Source organism: Salvelinus alpinus, chromosome 9 (assembly GCF_045679555.1).
Source record: "Salvelinus alpinus chromosome 9, SLU_Salpinus.1, whole genome shotgun sequence".
In the NCBI taxonomy this organism is placed as follows: Eukaryota; Metazoa; Chordata; class Actinopteri; order Salmoniformes; family Salmonidae; genus Salvelinus; species Salvelinus alpinus.
In genome coordinates, this window is record NC_092094.1 from 79,056,531 (window position 1) to 79,074,322 (window position 17,792).

Genomic DNA, 17,792 nt, shown 5'->3' on the forward strand with positions numbered 1-17,792 from the left:
GTTCACTATCATTGGTCTCCATTAAAGACTCAAGTCGAAAAAAAAAAAAAGGGATACTGGGAGATTCTGGCAATTGAGTAGTTACTGTACCTCGATACTTCATGTTATTGCGCTAACGCTAGTTAGTTTTATGAGCCAATATTATCTCCAACTTCATTCATAATGCACTCAGAGTTCATCTGACTCTGGGTAAGAAAAACTTAATTACCAGAATCTTGCAGTATCCCTTTAAAACATGACAACAATCTGAAGAGGCAGTGTCTGTCTCTGAGCTTCAAATTAGATATTGAATTGACAGGCTGAGGATCAGGGAGATGCTGTGCAGACTGACCTGTTGGCCGTGTGGACTCTGCAGGATCTGGGCCACAGCAGCTACAGTGTCTGTGTTGGAGAACTGCGACGCCCAGTCAGGCAGACTGGATACGATGTTGGCTGGGGTGGCCGGGGTCGCTGGGGTACCTAGACAAACACAGAACATCAATCATGAGAAATAAATAACAATAAAACAAACATCTACATTTGAAGCTGATTAAAGAGCCATACCTAATCACAAGGCAGCCTCTGAGTATTTTGTGTCAGTTCAGGAGAGAGGACTATTTCGCCACCAGGTGTCAGTATAGAGCTATATGTCTTATGGATGTGTTGTGTGACTGACCAGGCGTGTTGACTGCAGCATCCCGGCTGGTCATGACTGGGGTGACACTGGGAGGGGGCAGTCCTGCAGCCATGTCCAGCAACGGCTGGATGATGTCACTCTTGAAGACGGCGTTCTTCTGCCAGAGGTTGAGGACCCTGACAATCTTACTCTGGAACACAACGGACGAAAGAATAAGCTCCTAGACAAGATCTGACTGAAACAACCAATTAAAACTAGACCCCTGCAGCGAATGAGTCTGTCTAAAAGTTGATGCTGTATACAAATTTAGAGTATGAAAATAACATATTCATTGATAATATGGTTTTTCAAACAATGCTACAGACCAGATCTATCACTAACAATACAGAGGACATGTGTAGTCAGAGGTAGAAGAGGAGGTGAAAGCTAGAACAGTGTTTCTGAATAGAGACACCAGAGAGCTGTCTTTGTTCCCACTGTGACCCACCTTGTCATCTGAGGGGCAGCGGTAGAGATGTTGGAAGGTTCCGATGATGTTTTTGCTGAAGCGCGGGGCAAACACATCCTTGTCCTGGCCAAACTGGTGCCGTGACTGCCGCACGATGGAGTCCATGACATACAGGCCTGGGACCTTATACTCTGGCTTGCACTGTCAACACAACAAGGCTGTTTAGCGTCTGTGGGGTGAACGGCCTATGATTGGCAAGTATCCCATTCATACGGGTAGCACATATTTGTGTTCTATTTTACTATGTTTGGGACTGGTAAAACTAAAAGAAGAGAAACTCACTTTCTGAACAAATTTTTCCACGCCCTGGACAACATGTTTGTAGTACTGAAAGAGAAGGGGGAAAAAAAGAAAAGACGCCTTGTGATACCCCACCAAAACATCAACTACAGCATACCTGGAGACAAAGACCTGAAACTGGTAAAAGACAGTGGTTACAACATTACCAACAGCAGTATCTGTGAAACCAAGAGCAATTACATTATGCCAAGTGACACACTATTCGCATAATATTGCAGCAGTGCAATTGATAGGGGCTGGTGAGTTTTACACGGGAGGGAGAGTGAAAGAGAGTAGCCATACAGACTCACGGTATTTAGACAAACTTGTAGATTCCATTTGTTATGTAGGCTACCCAGGTAGCCCAGGTAGCCTAGTAGTTAGAGCGTTGGACTAGTAAACGAAAGGTTGCAAGATCGAATCCCCGAGCTGACAAGGTCAAAATCTGTCGTTCTGCCCCTGAACAAGGCAGTTAACCCACTGTTCCTAGGCCGTCATAGAAAATAAGAATTTGTTCTTAACTGACCTGCCTAGTTAAATAAAGGTAATTTTTTTTGTTTAAATCTATCTGGTAGTGCATCCATCAAATTGATGTAAAGAAGCTAGCTATGTTAGCCAGCTAGCTGGCTAGATACCTAGGCTAAAGGTAATGGAGGCTATTTTGCTGATCTTCCTGTCCTCGGCTTCCCATCCTTGTAGTTGTAGCCAACTCCTCATCGAACTAATTCCGTAAATTGTAATTGACAAGATATCTCCAACGTTGGAGCCACTGACTAGACAGTGACACTTTAATTGGCCGACAACAACAAGAAATGTGTGAAACCCATGTAGGCTACTACGGTATGTATTTTTACAGGGCTCACATCATAAAATCCACAATCAAAAGTTGAATGTTTCACTGAATTAATAATTTCAAATGTCATGGTATATCCCATTGTTTTACGTACGTTAACGTGTCAATTCCACCTGCACTGATGGGTTGAGGGACGAGCGTCACGGAGGAGTGACACCATCTGACGTGAGACAATGGGTATTGCCTTGTGTGTAGCAATGTCACATAGATCACTTAATTTAGAAAAAGCCTTTTCATTGTTAAAATACACCTATGATTTTTCTTTCTTCAAAAATGAATAGCAGCCCCCATCCCTAAATAACAAGCAAGGATCCACATTAGGGCTGCATTAGTTGATTAACATTTGACTAATGAATTACAGTACATGACCAAAAGTATGTGGACACCTGCTCGTCATCTTATTCCAAAATCAAGGGAATTAATATGGAGTTGGTCCCCCCTTTGCTGCTGTAACAGCCTCCCCTCGTCTGGGAAGGCTTTCCACTAGATGTTGGAACATTGCTGAAGGGACTTGTTTCCATTCAGCCACAAGAGCATTAGTGAGGTCGGGCACTGATGTTGGGCGATTAGGCCTGGCTTGCATTCGGCATTCCAATTCATCCCAAGGGTGTTCGATGGGGTTGAGGTCAGGGCTCTGTGCAGGCCAGTCAAGTTCTTCCACACCGATCGACAAACCATTTCTATATGGACCTCGCTTTGTGCATGGGGGCATTGTCATGCTGAAACAGGAAAGGGCCTTCCCCAAACTGTTGCCACAAAGTTGGAAGCACAGAATCGTCTAGAATGTCATTGTATGATGTAGCGTTAAGATTTCGCTTCAATGGATCTAAGGGGCCTAGCCTGAACCATGAAGAACAGCCCCAGACCATTATTCCTCCTCCACAAAACGTTACAGTTGGCGCTGTGTGTTCGGCAGGTAGCGTTCTCCTGGCATCCTGGCTTGTGTGTGGCTGCTCGGCCATGGAAACCCATTCCACGAAGCTCCCAACGAACAGTTATTGCGCTGACGTTGCTTCCAGAGGCAGTTTGGAACTCAGTACTGAGTGTTGCAACCAAGGACAGACGACTTTTACGCGGTACACGCTTCAGCACTTGTTGGTCCCGTTCTGTGAGCTTGTGTGGCCTACCACTTCGCGGCTGAGCTGTTGTTGGAAAGGTGGCATCCTATGACGGTGCCACGTTGAAAGTCACTGAGCTCTTCAGTAAGGCCATTCTACTGCCAATCTTTGTCTATGGCGATTGCATGGCTGTGTGCTCAATTGTATACACCCGTCAGCAACGGGTGTGGCTGAAATAGTCTAATCCACTAATTTGAAGGGATGTCCACATACTTTTGATTATGTCGTGTATTTTGGAAAATACTGTGAAAATCTTGGGATACAAAAACAATTAATTGGGAATTAAATTGATTTCATGTTTTCCTTTCAAAACGACGGTATAGGCTAAATAGTCGTGACGTCTCAGTCTAGCTAGGCCTATTTCTCACGCCTTGAAGGGGAAAACACGAGAGGACCAAATACCTGATTCACAATAGGAGAAAAGTTGACCAATGAAAAACAGAAGTTATACATTGGCATTGACCCAATGCAATATGCACTGTTGAAAGTAAGGTCATTCCTTAGCATTCAAGCCATGTTCTCAGATGCCTGCCACCATATTAAAGAGTAATTGATTCCTTTGATTAATTGGTGCTGTAGTGTTTAGGCTACACGCTGGTAAGGAGGGGAGGAGAGGTGGGGACTGCAAAGACCTTTGGGGTGACTAAAGTATATGCAGAGAGGTAGGCTATGCTGTCTTAGACATAGTGCAGCCTGGGTTATTGAAGACTCCACAGACAGTGTAGTCTGGAGGATTGTGCAGAATCATTTCACAAGGCTTATAACACCACAACGAGAGAGAAAGAGGCAGAAGAAGAATGAAGGAGTGAATGGGAACATCACCAAATAGAGGAATTGCACACCGTCATGTGTTTGAATGAGTGAATCATTCAATTTCTTTGCCTCATCCATAGTTAATAGATACTTGCCAACTCATGATACACTACACCTGTCCCATTACAGCTAGTGGTGTAGGTTTACTACAGTGCTGCTGGGATAAAAATATTAAGGAAAGTAAAAAAACATTAATTGGCTTCAGCGCTCAACTACTGCGCTTCTGGCCAATAGGTGTAATAGTGTTCATCAGTGAATGCCCCGTGCGGTGAAGCCGAAGGCACATTCCCATATTGGGGATGTAAATAAATAAAAATAGGCTATATCTTTCTGATCTAATCATGATTCCCAGCCCATGCATCCCTTCTACTCTCTTTACACACACAGTAACATGTTCACCCATCTTATTACACACTCAAATCTACAGTGCAACATTTACTTGATAATTGAAAGCTCTCAATAGATTGTGTGAAAGGTAAAACAAGTGATTCATACATACAAGGCAAGCACATCAAGCAAAAGTGGACCACAGGGACAAATGGGATAAGTGGTGCCATGCAACACTAGCAGAACTACTAGCAGATGGCGCTAAAGGCACTTTATTTCTCCAGATTACAGAACAAAGTATTTCTACAGGTTGCCTACACTTTGAAAAACATGCATTACAGTGCGGGGCACTTTGGACACACGAAGGAGCTATAAAAAGTGCCAAGAAAATATTACTTCGATACCTTGTCCTGCATATTTTTCTTAGCGCTAGTAGTGGGTCTATATTTTGCACTGTGACATCATCTCCAAGACCGTGACAGCGAATATACATTTCAGTCATCTGCACACATTCCGCAAGCAAGTTCACATTCATTCTCAGGGTCAAGTCAGAGCTGCTAGACATCATATGAGACTAGTTAATATTACTAATATTTGTTTTTTTGTTTTCACTTGCAAACAGAAATGGAGGCACACATTTAAAAAAGTTATGGAATATCATGGAAGAAAAATATGTCTCACCGAAGCAAATACATTAAACGCATAATACTACTGAGTGAAACTCCCAACATAGTAGCCATGTAGAATAGCCAGGCTACATTGAGGGAGGGTTTTGAATGGGGCAAAACGCAAGCATTGAAAACTTGAGACAGACACTGCTCACAGATGCTTTATAACAATAGGATTAAGGAATGTTTCAACCTATTAGTTGCCCGAGTTTTTAAACTACAATCTCTATAGGCCGTAAAAAATAAAAAATAAATAAAAAAAATGACTAAACCAATGAAGCCGATAACATGTGGGCTAAATGAGCTCATAGCTCTGTATGAAACTGGTTCAGTATCAGTGAGCCAAAAAGACAGATAGCACCAATCATCCTAGCAACACAACACAGTCAGAAAGCCATGATGAGTTGTACGTACATTCTTCAAAACATAGCCACATTTGCACAGAATGGGTTTTGTCCAGTTTAAGTCCTAAAGATTTCTAAAGTGTGTGAAAATAGTAGGTCTACATTTCTTATAGTCAATCCTGCCAATGTTGTTTGTACCTGGGTTTCTAAACTTGTAATGCAAGGCAGCACAGCCAGAGTTGTTTTTCCCTACCCAAGTTGTTTTTCAGTCAAGTATTGTAGCACAAACTGCACACTATGTGGGGCAACAGAACTGCCATATAATTTAGGCTAGGTTTACTTACCCTATCATCATCATGTTCTGGGAATAAATCACATTCTCAAATGGCTGAACCAACTTCAAATTTACGCAACTCAAATGTTTAAAAAACATCTCACACGGACATCAATGCATGGTTTAGGCCCGACTTCTCAGTGCATAAATTAGGCTTGATTTTTGGGGGATTTTAAATGGACATACCCTATTATCCATAAGAACACAAAGAAAAAAAGGCATTATGGAAACTTCGATACAAGTTGCAGGTAGAGAAGCAATAACCAGAAAACGTACTCACGCAAACACACAACTTTGGAGTGAATAATGAGATGAGCCTATTTGCAATTGGAAAAGCTAGGCCTCATCTTTACATTACGTTGGAAATCTGGACCGAAAACCTGAGCAAACTGGGTTACATTTAAAAATGGTTACCCCTTTAAAATTCCCCCACAATATCTGTACTGAAATGGGCCAATTAGGCTACAGTCACAAACAGTGGACAAAAGGAAAATGGTGCTGGGAGTGACTGAGAACATACTCTTTCAACAAATGTGTTGAATATGTCTACAATGACTGACAGTGAATGTGTAGACATGCCCAGGCATGTAATTCAATGTTAGCAAAGTTGTAAATAAAACACAATATCAATAAAACTGAACAGGGGCTCGTTTGATTGATGCATTGGTAGGCCATATCGATATCAGTCAACTCTGAATGGGTTATTGTTGCTCATGTATTTGTTCAGTGCCATGTTGGGTGCAAAAAAACCTCTGTGGCAACTAGGCCTACAGTCCAGTAAAAACATTGATTAAAACGTTATGGTCATGGAATAGGCTATTTGGTGCAACATCATAGCACTCAAGACACAGTTTGCCACTCTCTGTCGGCCGGTATATGATTCCCCCCCCCCCCCAGGCTAGAATAAGACTGGGCTAGGGAGAGAGATCGTGTGTCAAATGTCAAGATGACATTCAGACTGCAATCTTGGTACACATTCATTTTCAAAGACATGAGCAACCTACAACTGACCGCTTATGGGTCTTTCTATAAAGAAATGGGACCAACGTGTGACACTGGGATCAACATTTCAAAATGTTTCAAAATTTAAATAAGAATTTATGCAATTCCACATGAATACATAGAGGAATAAAAGTTCATATATGCAAATATACCCTTAAATCCAGGTATACAACAACATAGGTCTAGGACTATAATCCTTTAAGCAGGGCTCAAACAGATATTGTCAAGTCAAATTCAAGGACTTTCAGGAACTATTTCAAGCGCTTAATTGTAATTTTCAAGGACCTCAACCTTATACAATTGTATCATTTATATAAATGTACATACAGTGCAGTCGGAAAGTATTCAGACCCCTTGACCTTTTCCACATTTTGTTACGTTACAGCCTTATTCTAAAATGTATAAAAAAAATTCCCCCCTCAATCTACACACAATACCTCATGACAAAGCAAAAACAGGTTTTTAGAAACTTTAGCAAATGTATTTAAAATAAACTGAAATATCACATTTACATACAGTTGAAGTCAGAAGTTTACATTTACTTAGGTTGGAGTCACTAAAACTCATTTTCCAACCACTTCACAAATTTCTAACAAACTATCGTTTTGGCAAGTCGGTTAGGAGATCTACTTTGTGCATGACACAAGTCGTTTTCCCAACAATTGTTTACAGACAGATTATTTCACTGTATCACAATTCCAGTGGGTCAGAAGTTTACATACACTAAGTTGACTGTGCCTTTGAACAGCTTTGAAAATTCCAGAAAATGCTGTCATGGCTTTACAAGCTTCTGATAGGCTAATTGACATAATTTGAGTCAATTGGAGGTGTACCTGTGGATGCATTTCAAGACCTACCTTCAACCTCAGTGCCTCTTTCCTTGACATTATATGGAAAATCAAAAGAAATCAGCCAAGACTTCAGAAAAGAAATTGTAGACATCCACGAGTCTGGTTCATCCTTGGGAGCAATTTCCAAATGCTGGAAGGTACCTCGTTCACCTGTACAAACAATAGTACGCAAGTATAAACACCATGGGACCACGCAGCCGTCACACCGCTCAGGAAGGAGACGCATTCCGTATCCTAGAGATGAACGTACTTGTGTGAAAAGTGCAAATAAATCCCAGAACAGCAAAGGACATAGTGAAGATGCTGGAAGAAACAGGTACAAAAGTATCTATATCCACAGTAAAACGAGTCCTATATCGACATGACCTGAAAGGCAGCTCAGCAAAGAAGAAGCCACTGCTCCAAAACCGACATAAAAAAGCCAGACTATGGTTTGCAACTGCACATGGGGTCAAAGATCATACTTTTTTGGGAGAAATGTCCTCTGGTCTGATGAAACAAAAAGAGAACTGTTTGGCCATAATGACCATCGTTATGTTTAGAGGAAAAAGGGGGAGGCTTGCAAGCCGAAGAACATCATCCCAACCGTGACGCAAGGGTTGGCAGCATCATGTTGTGGGGGTGCTTTGCTGCAGGAGGGACTGGTGCACTTCACAAAATAGATGGCATCATGAGTAAAGAAAATTATGTGGATATATTGAAGCAACATCTCTAGACATCAGTCGGGAAGTTAAAGCTTGGTCGCAAATGGGTCTTCCAAATGGACAATGACCCCAAGCATACTTCCAAAGTTGTGGCAAAATGGCTTAAGGACAACAAAGTCAAGGTATTGGAGTGGCCATCACAAAGCCCTGACCCCAATCCTATAGAAAATCTGTGGGCAGAACAAAAACAATGTGTCGAGCAAGGAGGCCTACAAACCTGACTCATTTACTCCAGCACTGTCAGGAGGAATGGGCCAAAATTCACCCAACTTATTGTGGGAAGCTTGTGGAAGGCTTCCCGAAACGTTTGACCCAAGTTAAACAATTCAAAGGCAATGCTACCAAATATTAATTGAGTGTATGTAAACTTCTGACCTACTGGGAATGTTATGAAAGAAATAAAAGCTGAAATAAATCACTCTACTATTATTCTGACATTTCACATTCTTAAAATAAAGTGGTGATCCTAACTGACCTAAGACAGGGGATTTTTACGAGGCTTAAATGTCAGGAATTGTATTTGGCTAAGGTGTATGTAAACTTTAAACTTCAACTGTAAGTATTCAGACCCTTCACTCAATACTTAGTTAAAGCACCTTTGTCAGCGAATACAGCCTCGAGTCTTCTTGGGTATGATGCTACAAGCTTGGCACACCTGTATTTGGGGAGTTTCTCCCATTCTTCTCTGTAGATCCTCTCAGGCTCTGTCAAGTTGGATGGGGAGTGTTGCTGCACAGCTATTTTCAGGTCTCTCCAGAGATATTCGATTGGGTTCAAGTTGAGCCACTCAAGGACAATTCAGAGTCCTGAAAACACTCCTGTGTTGTCTTGGCTGTGTGCTTAGGGACGTTGTCCTGTTGGAAGGTGAATCTCCGCCGCAGTCTGAGGTCCTGAGCGCTCCTGGAGCAGGTTTTCATCAAGGATCTCTCTGTACTTTGATCTGTCCATCTTTCCCTTGATCCTGACTAGTCTCCCAGTCCCTGCGACCGAAAAACATCCCCACAGCATGATGCTGCCACCACGCTTCACCGTAGGGTTGGTGCCAGATTTCCTCCAGACGTGACGCTTGGCATTCAGGTAAAATAATTCAATCTTGGTTTCATCATACCAGAGAATCTCTTTTCTCATGGTCTGAAAGTCTTTAGGTGCCTTTCGGCAAACTCCAGAGCTCTGTCAGAGTGACCATCTGGTTCTTGGTCACCTCCCTGACCAATGCCCTTCTCCCCTGATTGCGCAGTTTAGCCGGGTGGCCAGCTCTCGGAAACGTCTTGGTGGTTTCAAACTTCTTCCATTTAAGAATGATGGAGGCCACAGTGTTCTTGGGGGCCTACATTTTTTGGTACCCTTCCCCAGATCTGTGCCTCGACACAATCCTGTCTTGGAGCTCTACGGACAATTCCTTTGACTTAAAGGCTTGGTTTCTGCTCTGACATGCACTGTCAACTGTGGGACCTTATATAGACAGGTGTGTGCCTTTCCAAATCATGTCCAATCAATTGAATTTACCACAGGTGGACTCCAATCAAGTTGTAGAAACATCTCAAGGATGATCAATCGAAACAGGATGCACCGGAGCTCAATTTCGAGTCTCATAGCAAAGGGTCTGAATACTTACGTAAATAAGGCATCAGATTTTTTATGTTTAATACATTTGCTAACATTTCTAAAAACCTGTTTTCGCTTTGTCATTATGTGTTATTGTTTGTAGATTACTGAGGATTTTTTTATCCATTTTAGAATAAGGCTGTAACGTAATTTTTTGGGGGAAACGGTGTCTGAATACTTTCTGAAGGCACTGTACAGGGCCTAATATAGAACACCCTGCCCCACAAAAGCATGCAAAAAGTGAAGAGAAAAAAGTAGGCCATTACCACTAAGAATAATGCATGTTTTAGGCCTTGCCAATGCATTGATATTCAAATTATTATTACATACTAAAATATGTGAGAATAATGTGAGCATCGCGTGACTAAATAAATTGGATGCATACACGGCGATTTTTCTGTTGCATTAATCTCACTATTTGAATCTCACCATTGCTGTTTTTAAAATGATTAAGTGACCAAAAACTAGGTTCCTTTTTTAATGGAAGGTTTTGTATGGAAAGCCAAGTTGAAGCCAACAGATGTTGTCATCCTCATAATGCCCCCAACAGTAGCTTCAACAGTAGCTGCAAATTCAAGTAGGCTACTTCAAGCCAGTTATATTGTTTAAAATTGTAGGTGGACCATGGAAAACAAAATGTATTTGTCATGTTATTTCATTACCAGATAATACTGTTAATAAGCCCACTAGGCTATGAAATTTGTGGTCATTATATCTAGAATAATTAATAGGAAGAGTATTGGGTGTTGCACAATAATCTATCCTACACAATTGTGCTCAGAAGACTGTGTCCAATCGAGGTACAAAAACATATGAAAACATGAACACATTACCTTGATGCGTTCTCTGTTAAATCTAACGAGACCCTGCTGGAAATCATGCAGACAACAGATGATCAACATCAATTCGCTAGGGATATTAGATCCAACGTGGATCCAGGAACACCGGTGTAACGAATAAGACACATTCCTTAGCGAACACCTTTTTTCCAGCACTTGGGCTGTTGTTGCATCGCATGCGCTATCACAACAGCTGTTCGTCATTGGACTATCAATCGAAAGATTCCTTCCTGGATCAGATGATGATGTGTGAAAATATCACAGCGTAACCATTCAGCTGGACACTAAATGCGCATGCACCAAATATTATGCAAAGTTATTGAAGAACCACATTAAAGTTATCAAGGTAAGGTGACACTTTCGGTTAGAGACATTTGATTTTACAATCACATTTATTATTTGGGATTTCTGTGCCCATGAAAACTGTTTTCACCCCGTAACATAAGGAGACACTAAATATTACATTGTTACACCGCCTTTTTCTGAGATCTCTATACAAAAAATAAAAATAAAAACAAAAATTGTCCCAACAGCTAGATCCAGGATTCTTACAGGATTGAAGTTCAATGTCTAATTTAACCGATTAATGCTAATGCTTAATATACAGTGGGGAGAACAAGTATTTGATACACTGCCGATTTTGCAGGTTTTCCTACTTACAAAGCATGTAGAGGTCTGTCATTTTTATCATAGGTACACTTCAACTGTGAGAGACGGAATCTAAAACAAAAATCCAGAAAATCACATTGTATGATTTTTAAATAATTAATTTGCATTTTATTGCATGACATAAGTATTTGATCACCTACCAACCAGTAAGAATTCCGGCTTTCACAGACCTGTTAGTTTTTCTTTAAGAAGCCCTCCTGTTCTCCACTCATTACCTGTATTAACTGCACCTGTTTGAACTCGTTACCTGTATAAAAGACACCTGTCCACACACTCAATCAAACAGATTCCAACCTCTCCACAATGGCCAAGACCAGAGAGCTGTGTAAGGACATCAGGGATAAAATTGTAGACCTGCACAAGGCTGGGATGGGCTACAGGACAATAGGCAAGCAGCTTGGTGAGAAGGAAACAACTGTTGGCGCAATTATTAGAAAATGGAAGAAGTTCAAGATGACGGTCAATCACCCTCGGTCTGGGGCTCCATGCAAGATTTCACCTCGTGGGGCATCAATGATCATGAGGAAGGTGAGGGATCAGCCCAGAACTACACGGCAGGACCTGGTCAATGACCTGAAGAGAGCTGGGACCACAGTCTCAAAGAAAACCATTAGTAACACACTACGCCGTCATGGATTAAAATCCTGCAGCGCACGCAAGGTCCCCCTGCTTAAGCCAGTGCATGTCCAGGCCTGTCTGAAGTTTGCCAATGACCATCTGGATGATCCAGAGGAGGAATGGGAGAAGGTCATGTGGTCTGATGAGACAAAAATAGAGCTTTTTGGTCTAACTCCACTCGCCGTGTTTGGAGGAAGAAGAAGTATGAGTACAACCCCAAGAACACCATCCCAACCGTGAAGCATGGAGGTGGAAACATCATTCTTTGGGGATGCTTTTCTGCAAAGGGGACAGGACGACTGCACCGTATTGAGGGGAGGATGGATGGGGCCATGTATCGCGAGATCTTGGCCAACAACCTCCTTCCCTCAGTAAGAGCATTGAAGATGGGTCGTGGCTGGGTCTTCCAGCATGACAACGACACGAAGCACACAGCCATGGCAACTAAGGAGTGGCTCCGTAAGAAGCATCTCAAGGTCCTGGAGTGGCCTAGCCAGTCTCCAGACCTGAACCCAATAGAAAATCTTTGGAGGGAGCTGAAAGTCCGTATTGCCCAGCGACAGCCCCGAAACCTGAAGGATCTGGAGAAGATCTGTAGGGAGGAGTGGGCCAAAATCCCTGCTGCAGTGTGTGCAAACCTAGTCAAGAACTACAGGAAACGTATGATCTCTGTAATTGCAAACAAAGGTTTCTGTACCAAATATTAAGTTCTGCTTTTCTGATGTATCAAATACTTATGTCATGCAATAAAATGCAAATTAATTACTTAAAAATCATACAATGTGATTTTCTGGATTTTTGTTTTAGATTCCGTCTCTCATAGTTGAAGTGTACCTATGATAAAAATTACAGACCTCTACATGCTTTGTAAGTAGGAAAACCTGCAAAATCGGCAGTGTATCAAATACTTGTTCTCCCCACTGTATGAGATAACGACAACTTGCAAGGACCGAAAAGTAATGTTTTAAGCGGACACATAGCGTCAAACGCACACGTAAGCACATTTCGATGCACTGGAAATAACTTTAAAAAATAACCGAGCCTACACTTTATGGAAACGTTTACATTCAGACAAGGCAGATAGTCAAGCCAGAGGTATTGGGACACAGCGTGAGGTTTTGCAGCGGTCATGTGAGGTCTACTGGGGTATGGATGGGGGAAAAAATCTGCCATTTGCTCCCATTCAAATTAGTCCAGGTTACCTTGTTCATTCTCTTAAACTAAATACCATGAATGTTTTCTCATTAAGTAGTAATGTGGTTTGAAATGTCAAGATTCAACATAATTTGGCTGATATCGTTATCAACAAACTGCATACCTCGTAGACAAGAGGAGGGGGTAGAGAGGATAAGGGTGCTTAATGAGGTCTGTGGGGATAGAGTCCAGCTGGGCTCCCCTGAACCCTACTCCTTCCCTTGACAGAGAGGCATGTACTACCCGCTCACAAGCACAGACACAGATTAAAAAGACAAACACGCACGCCGTAGCCCTCGCTAAGTAGGGCTGTCTCCAAGCAACAGGCCTGTAATTGTGTCTTGACTGCAGTGCCAGTGTGTGAAGGGAGGCCCCCCCCATACATGATGTACTACTCTGTGTGGTGAAAGGTCAGTCTGCTTTTAGTGAGTACATGCCTTATGCTAGCAGTAATCACTGTTTGGTTCCTGTATATTTAGAACGGGTTAGGAAGGAGCAGTGGGATGGAGTATAGACTACTACAGCATATTGTACGTTATTAAAGCTCCCCTCAGACCTCTTATTGAGGTTTCGTGTTCAAGAATTGAGATGCATTACAGTAGCTATACCAGATATAATAGGACACTGAAGACGCTTAATAATCACCTCACTCTACACTCTATTTAGCTGCAATTGGTAAGCAGTGAATTTCATACTCAAAATGCTGCTCGCTTCAAGGGTGTGTGTGTGTGTGTGTGTGTGTGTGTGTGTGTGTGTGTGTATACGTGCTAGAGAGCAAATGTATCATTCATTTGATAAGAGTGAATGAACACTGGCTAAATCATGAATGATCCCTTTCATTGTGACATGAGAACTGGCTGATCAAGGAGCGACTCAAGCTCAAACTGTAACAATAGGTTACATTTCACTTTCAGTCAAATTATCCAGTTTCAATGTTCTCTATATCTTTCCAATCAAATGTCAAACATGTATATACAATCTTCTCCATGAAAGCTAAATTGAGAAAATATAACTTGAATTACAATTCAACTTTAACTGACTGTGGTAAATCAATTTCATATATTCAATGCCAACAAAGCATTTCCTGGCTACACCTGCAGTATAGCACAGTATCAGCAGCATTTCCTGGCTGCACCTGCAGTATAGCACAGTATCAGCAGCACTCACTGGCTACACCTGCAGTATAGCACAGTATCAGCAGCACTCACTGGCTGCACCTGCAGTATAGCACAGTATCAGCAGCATTTCCTGGCCACACCTGCAGTATAGCACAGTATCAGCAGCATTTCCTGGCTACACCTGCAGTATAGCACAGTATCAGCAGCATTTCCTGGCTACACCTGCAGTATAGCACATTATCAGCAGCATTTCCTGGCTACACCTGCAGTATAGCACAGTATCAGCAGCACTCTCAGCACCTGCACCTGTAGTATAGCACAGTATCAGCAGCATTTCCTGGCCACACCTGCAGTATAGCACAGTATCAGCAGCATTTCCTGGCTGCACCTGCAGTATAGCACAGTATCAGCAGAATTCACTGGCTGCACCTGCAGTATAGCACAGTATCAGCAGCATTTCCTGGCTACACCTTCAGTATAGCACAGCATCAGCAGCATTTCCTGGCTGCACCTGCAGTATAGCACAGTATCAGCAGCATTTCCTGGCTGCACCTTCCAGTATAGCACAGTATCAGCAGCATTCCATAGTGATTCCACAGTCACAGTGGCATTAGCTGGTGTTTTCCAGAAGCACATGGCGTAGCCAGCCAAATAGAAAATGTAGCCAGCCAAGCTCTTCCTGTTTCTTTTGCAGAACAAGCTCTACCTTCATGGCCTCTGGAAAATTCTAATGCTAGATTGTATTTTCAACCTGCAACTATCAGGAAATAACTTTTACTGTGTTAGTTTCATCAGCTGTTGTACAATGAGATATAAAACACAGGAAAACATTTATTCTGAATCCATAGGGCCTTTAAAGAATCCTGTAAGAGTCTGACTTCCACAGGCTTCAAGCTTCTTCTCAAGAGTCATTTTCTCAGCTATCAGAAATACAGGTATGAATGAAGAATTACGCAGGTGTTATCACAGGCTTTGCTACACAGAAAGTAGCAGTTGACTACTCAATTGTCAACATTGATTAAAATCAGTAGACCTACAGTATTTCTACTGGCCTGGACATGGTGAAGTTGTTAAATGCACTGGGGTCATGCAGGGCCTATAGGTTGTCATGCTTTCTCTTTATATTCAGCTATTAAAAGGCTACATTTGGTTATCATCATATGTAGCCAATTCTTTGGAATTGCATTGGATTAATTGCATACATTTTTGTTTCTAAAGTACGTAATTGAGAACATAAAAAATTGGACGCACCCCCTTTAAGACAAACGTTTCAAAAGAGATGACATGACTACAGTAGGTTAGCCAATACCAATGCTAGGTGTTTTTTTGTAGCTTTCCTTTTTGCAGACTATCAACCGTAACCAGCATATTGCTAGCATGTTCACCATTGAAGGTTTACTTTGGTAAAGAACTTTCCCTAAAATAGATAAGCTTAGAGAGTAGATATATACGGGCATTTCTTTTTGCTCTAGATAGCTCCCATGTGCTGTGTGAAGGTATCAACTGGTACTGCTCGAGAAGTTGTCTCGCGGGAGCGTGGTGGCACGCTCTCTCCCTCCGTGTAGAAATTCGACTGCAACCACTGCGCACACCACACCCCCAGGTACCGAGAGGCGGGACAGACAGCAGACTGTCAAAGCAGCAGTGTTACTACTTCATCCCTATATGACTACACAAAGACAAAACCAACAACTAGGCCAACTAGCTACCACTACCATGCACACCACAGTGATACTTGGCTGAGATATTTATGTAACCATCTAATTGTCTGGATGGAATATACCTAGTATGGTGAAGCAGGGGTACTGGGGATAATATGCTGGGATATTAGGGGTAATATATTGTCCATAAATCACCCATCAAGAAACCAATGGAGGGTACTGCCACCCTCATTGGATGTAGCCTATAGACAGCCTACTTGCAGCAATACCAAGGTAGACTGATAAGTGTTCCTCAGACATTACACTGGCACAGGCGGCATATACACGCCAATCTGATGAAAACCTCAGGTGGATTTGTTTGGAGAGCGCTAACTTTTGCATTAAGGTATGCACAAATATGAAATGTAGTACGATCATCTGAAACGGCCACGATAACGCTATAAAAAGGTGCATTTTGTACCATCAAAGTTCGTTGTGCTTGAGGGCTTTCTCAATACCATAAAGGCTGGATTCTACTTTAAATCAGGAAAGAACGGTGTGAGTAATGTGCACATCCTAAACTATCACACAGATGTTGGGCCAATATTAAACACGATGAAGAAAAAAAAGAACTAAAGCTCGCAGACAGCATATGCTGGTTCCTAGTGTTGCAGCTGCACCGTATTCTGTACTATGGAGCAGGTTAAACAAAAGTCAATAAGTCAATAAGTCAATAAGTCATCGTTTTAGTCAAAGTATGATATATTTTGGCTTGAAGTTGGAAATTCAGATATTTTCCATGTCAATGGCGTGTTTCCCCTATGAGATGACATGCTAATACTTTTCCGTCTACGTTTATTTTCAGAGCTGGGTTTTATTTGAATATTACCACCCTCCAGCATGGTATTGTTTATTAATCAGAAACACCTGCAAAGTTCTACCTCTTCACGAATCGGGACTGAGCTGAGCCAAACAGCTTTTCGCCATAGCCTGCCTACACATGGTCACCTGAGCCATGGAGAAAATTCTCACTTTTTCACCAACAAATTATCATAATCCATTGGATAATTTGTCAAGTTTCATTTTTTTTTAGCTAGTCTGTATATATATATTTAAAAAAAGACAATTTCATAAATGGTAAAATTGTCTCTGATATGATTGCATTTTTGAACCACGCAACCCCCATGATGAATGGTTTGACCATACTCCACTGCTTTGATTGGTGCAGCTAGAAACCACAAGTGTCTATCCTATAACAAAACGGCACCCGTGAAAGAAAATTCCACTATCATGTTTATCTATTTTGTTGTGCTGTTGTTACATTTGTATTGGTATTGTCTTGTTTCGTGTCTCATATACGCTCAGGGTGTTGTTACATATCATTTGCGGCGTGCATCATGAGCAAAGTCATTGTAGCCCATCATTTCACTTCTACTAGCTGTGAGAACCATGGCATGAGCACAGGCTGACTTGGAATTGCTGTAGCGCAGCTGAATAGCCTGCCAACATCCTACCAAAGGTTGCACTGTGTCCATTATAATGTAGGAAAAAACCATCTAGTCCAAACTGTTCAGTAGGTAGGCTATTCATATTACCAAACCGTTCAGTAGTTAGGCTACTCATATTACCAAACCGTTCAGTAGTTAGGCTACTCATATTACCAAACCGTTCAGTAGTTAGGCTATTCATATT

General features: G+C 41.9%; 1 protein-coding gene across 1 annotated transcript in view; it reads right to left on the reverse strand.

Annotated features, from left to right (window-relative positions):
- The window catches only part of LOC139530682 (SR-related and CTD-associated factor 8-like), a 36,734-nt gene that overhangs the window by 10,296 nt on the left and 8,646 nt on the right, over positions 1-17,792 (reverse strand). The window contains exons 3-6 of the mRNA XM_071327304.1: positions 1,407-1,451; positions 1,104-1,265; positions 656-806; positions 332-459 (exon numbers count right to left, since the gene is read on the reverse strand). Of these exons, the coding sequence (XP_071183405.1) occupies positions 332-459; positions 656-806; positions 1,104-1,265; positions 1,407-1,451 (486 nt within the window). The remainder of the gene's footprint in view (positions 1-331; positions 460-655; positions 807-1,103; positions 1,266-1,406; positions 1,452-17,792) is intronic.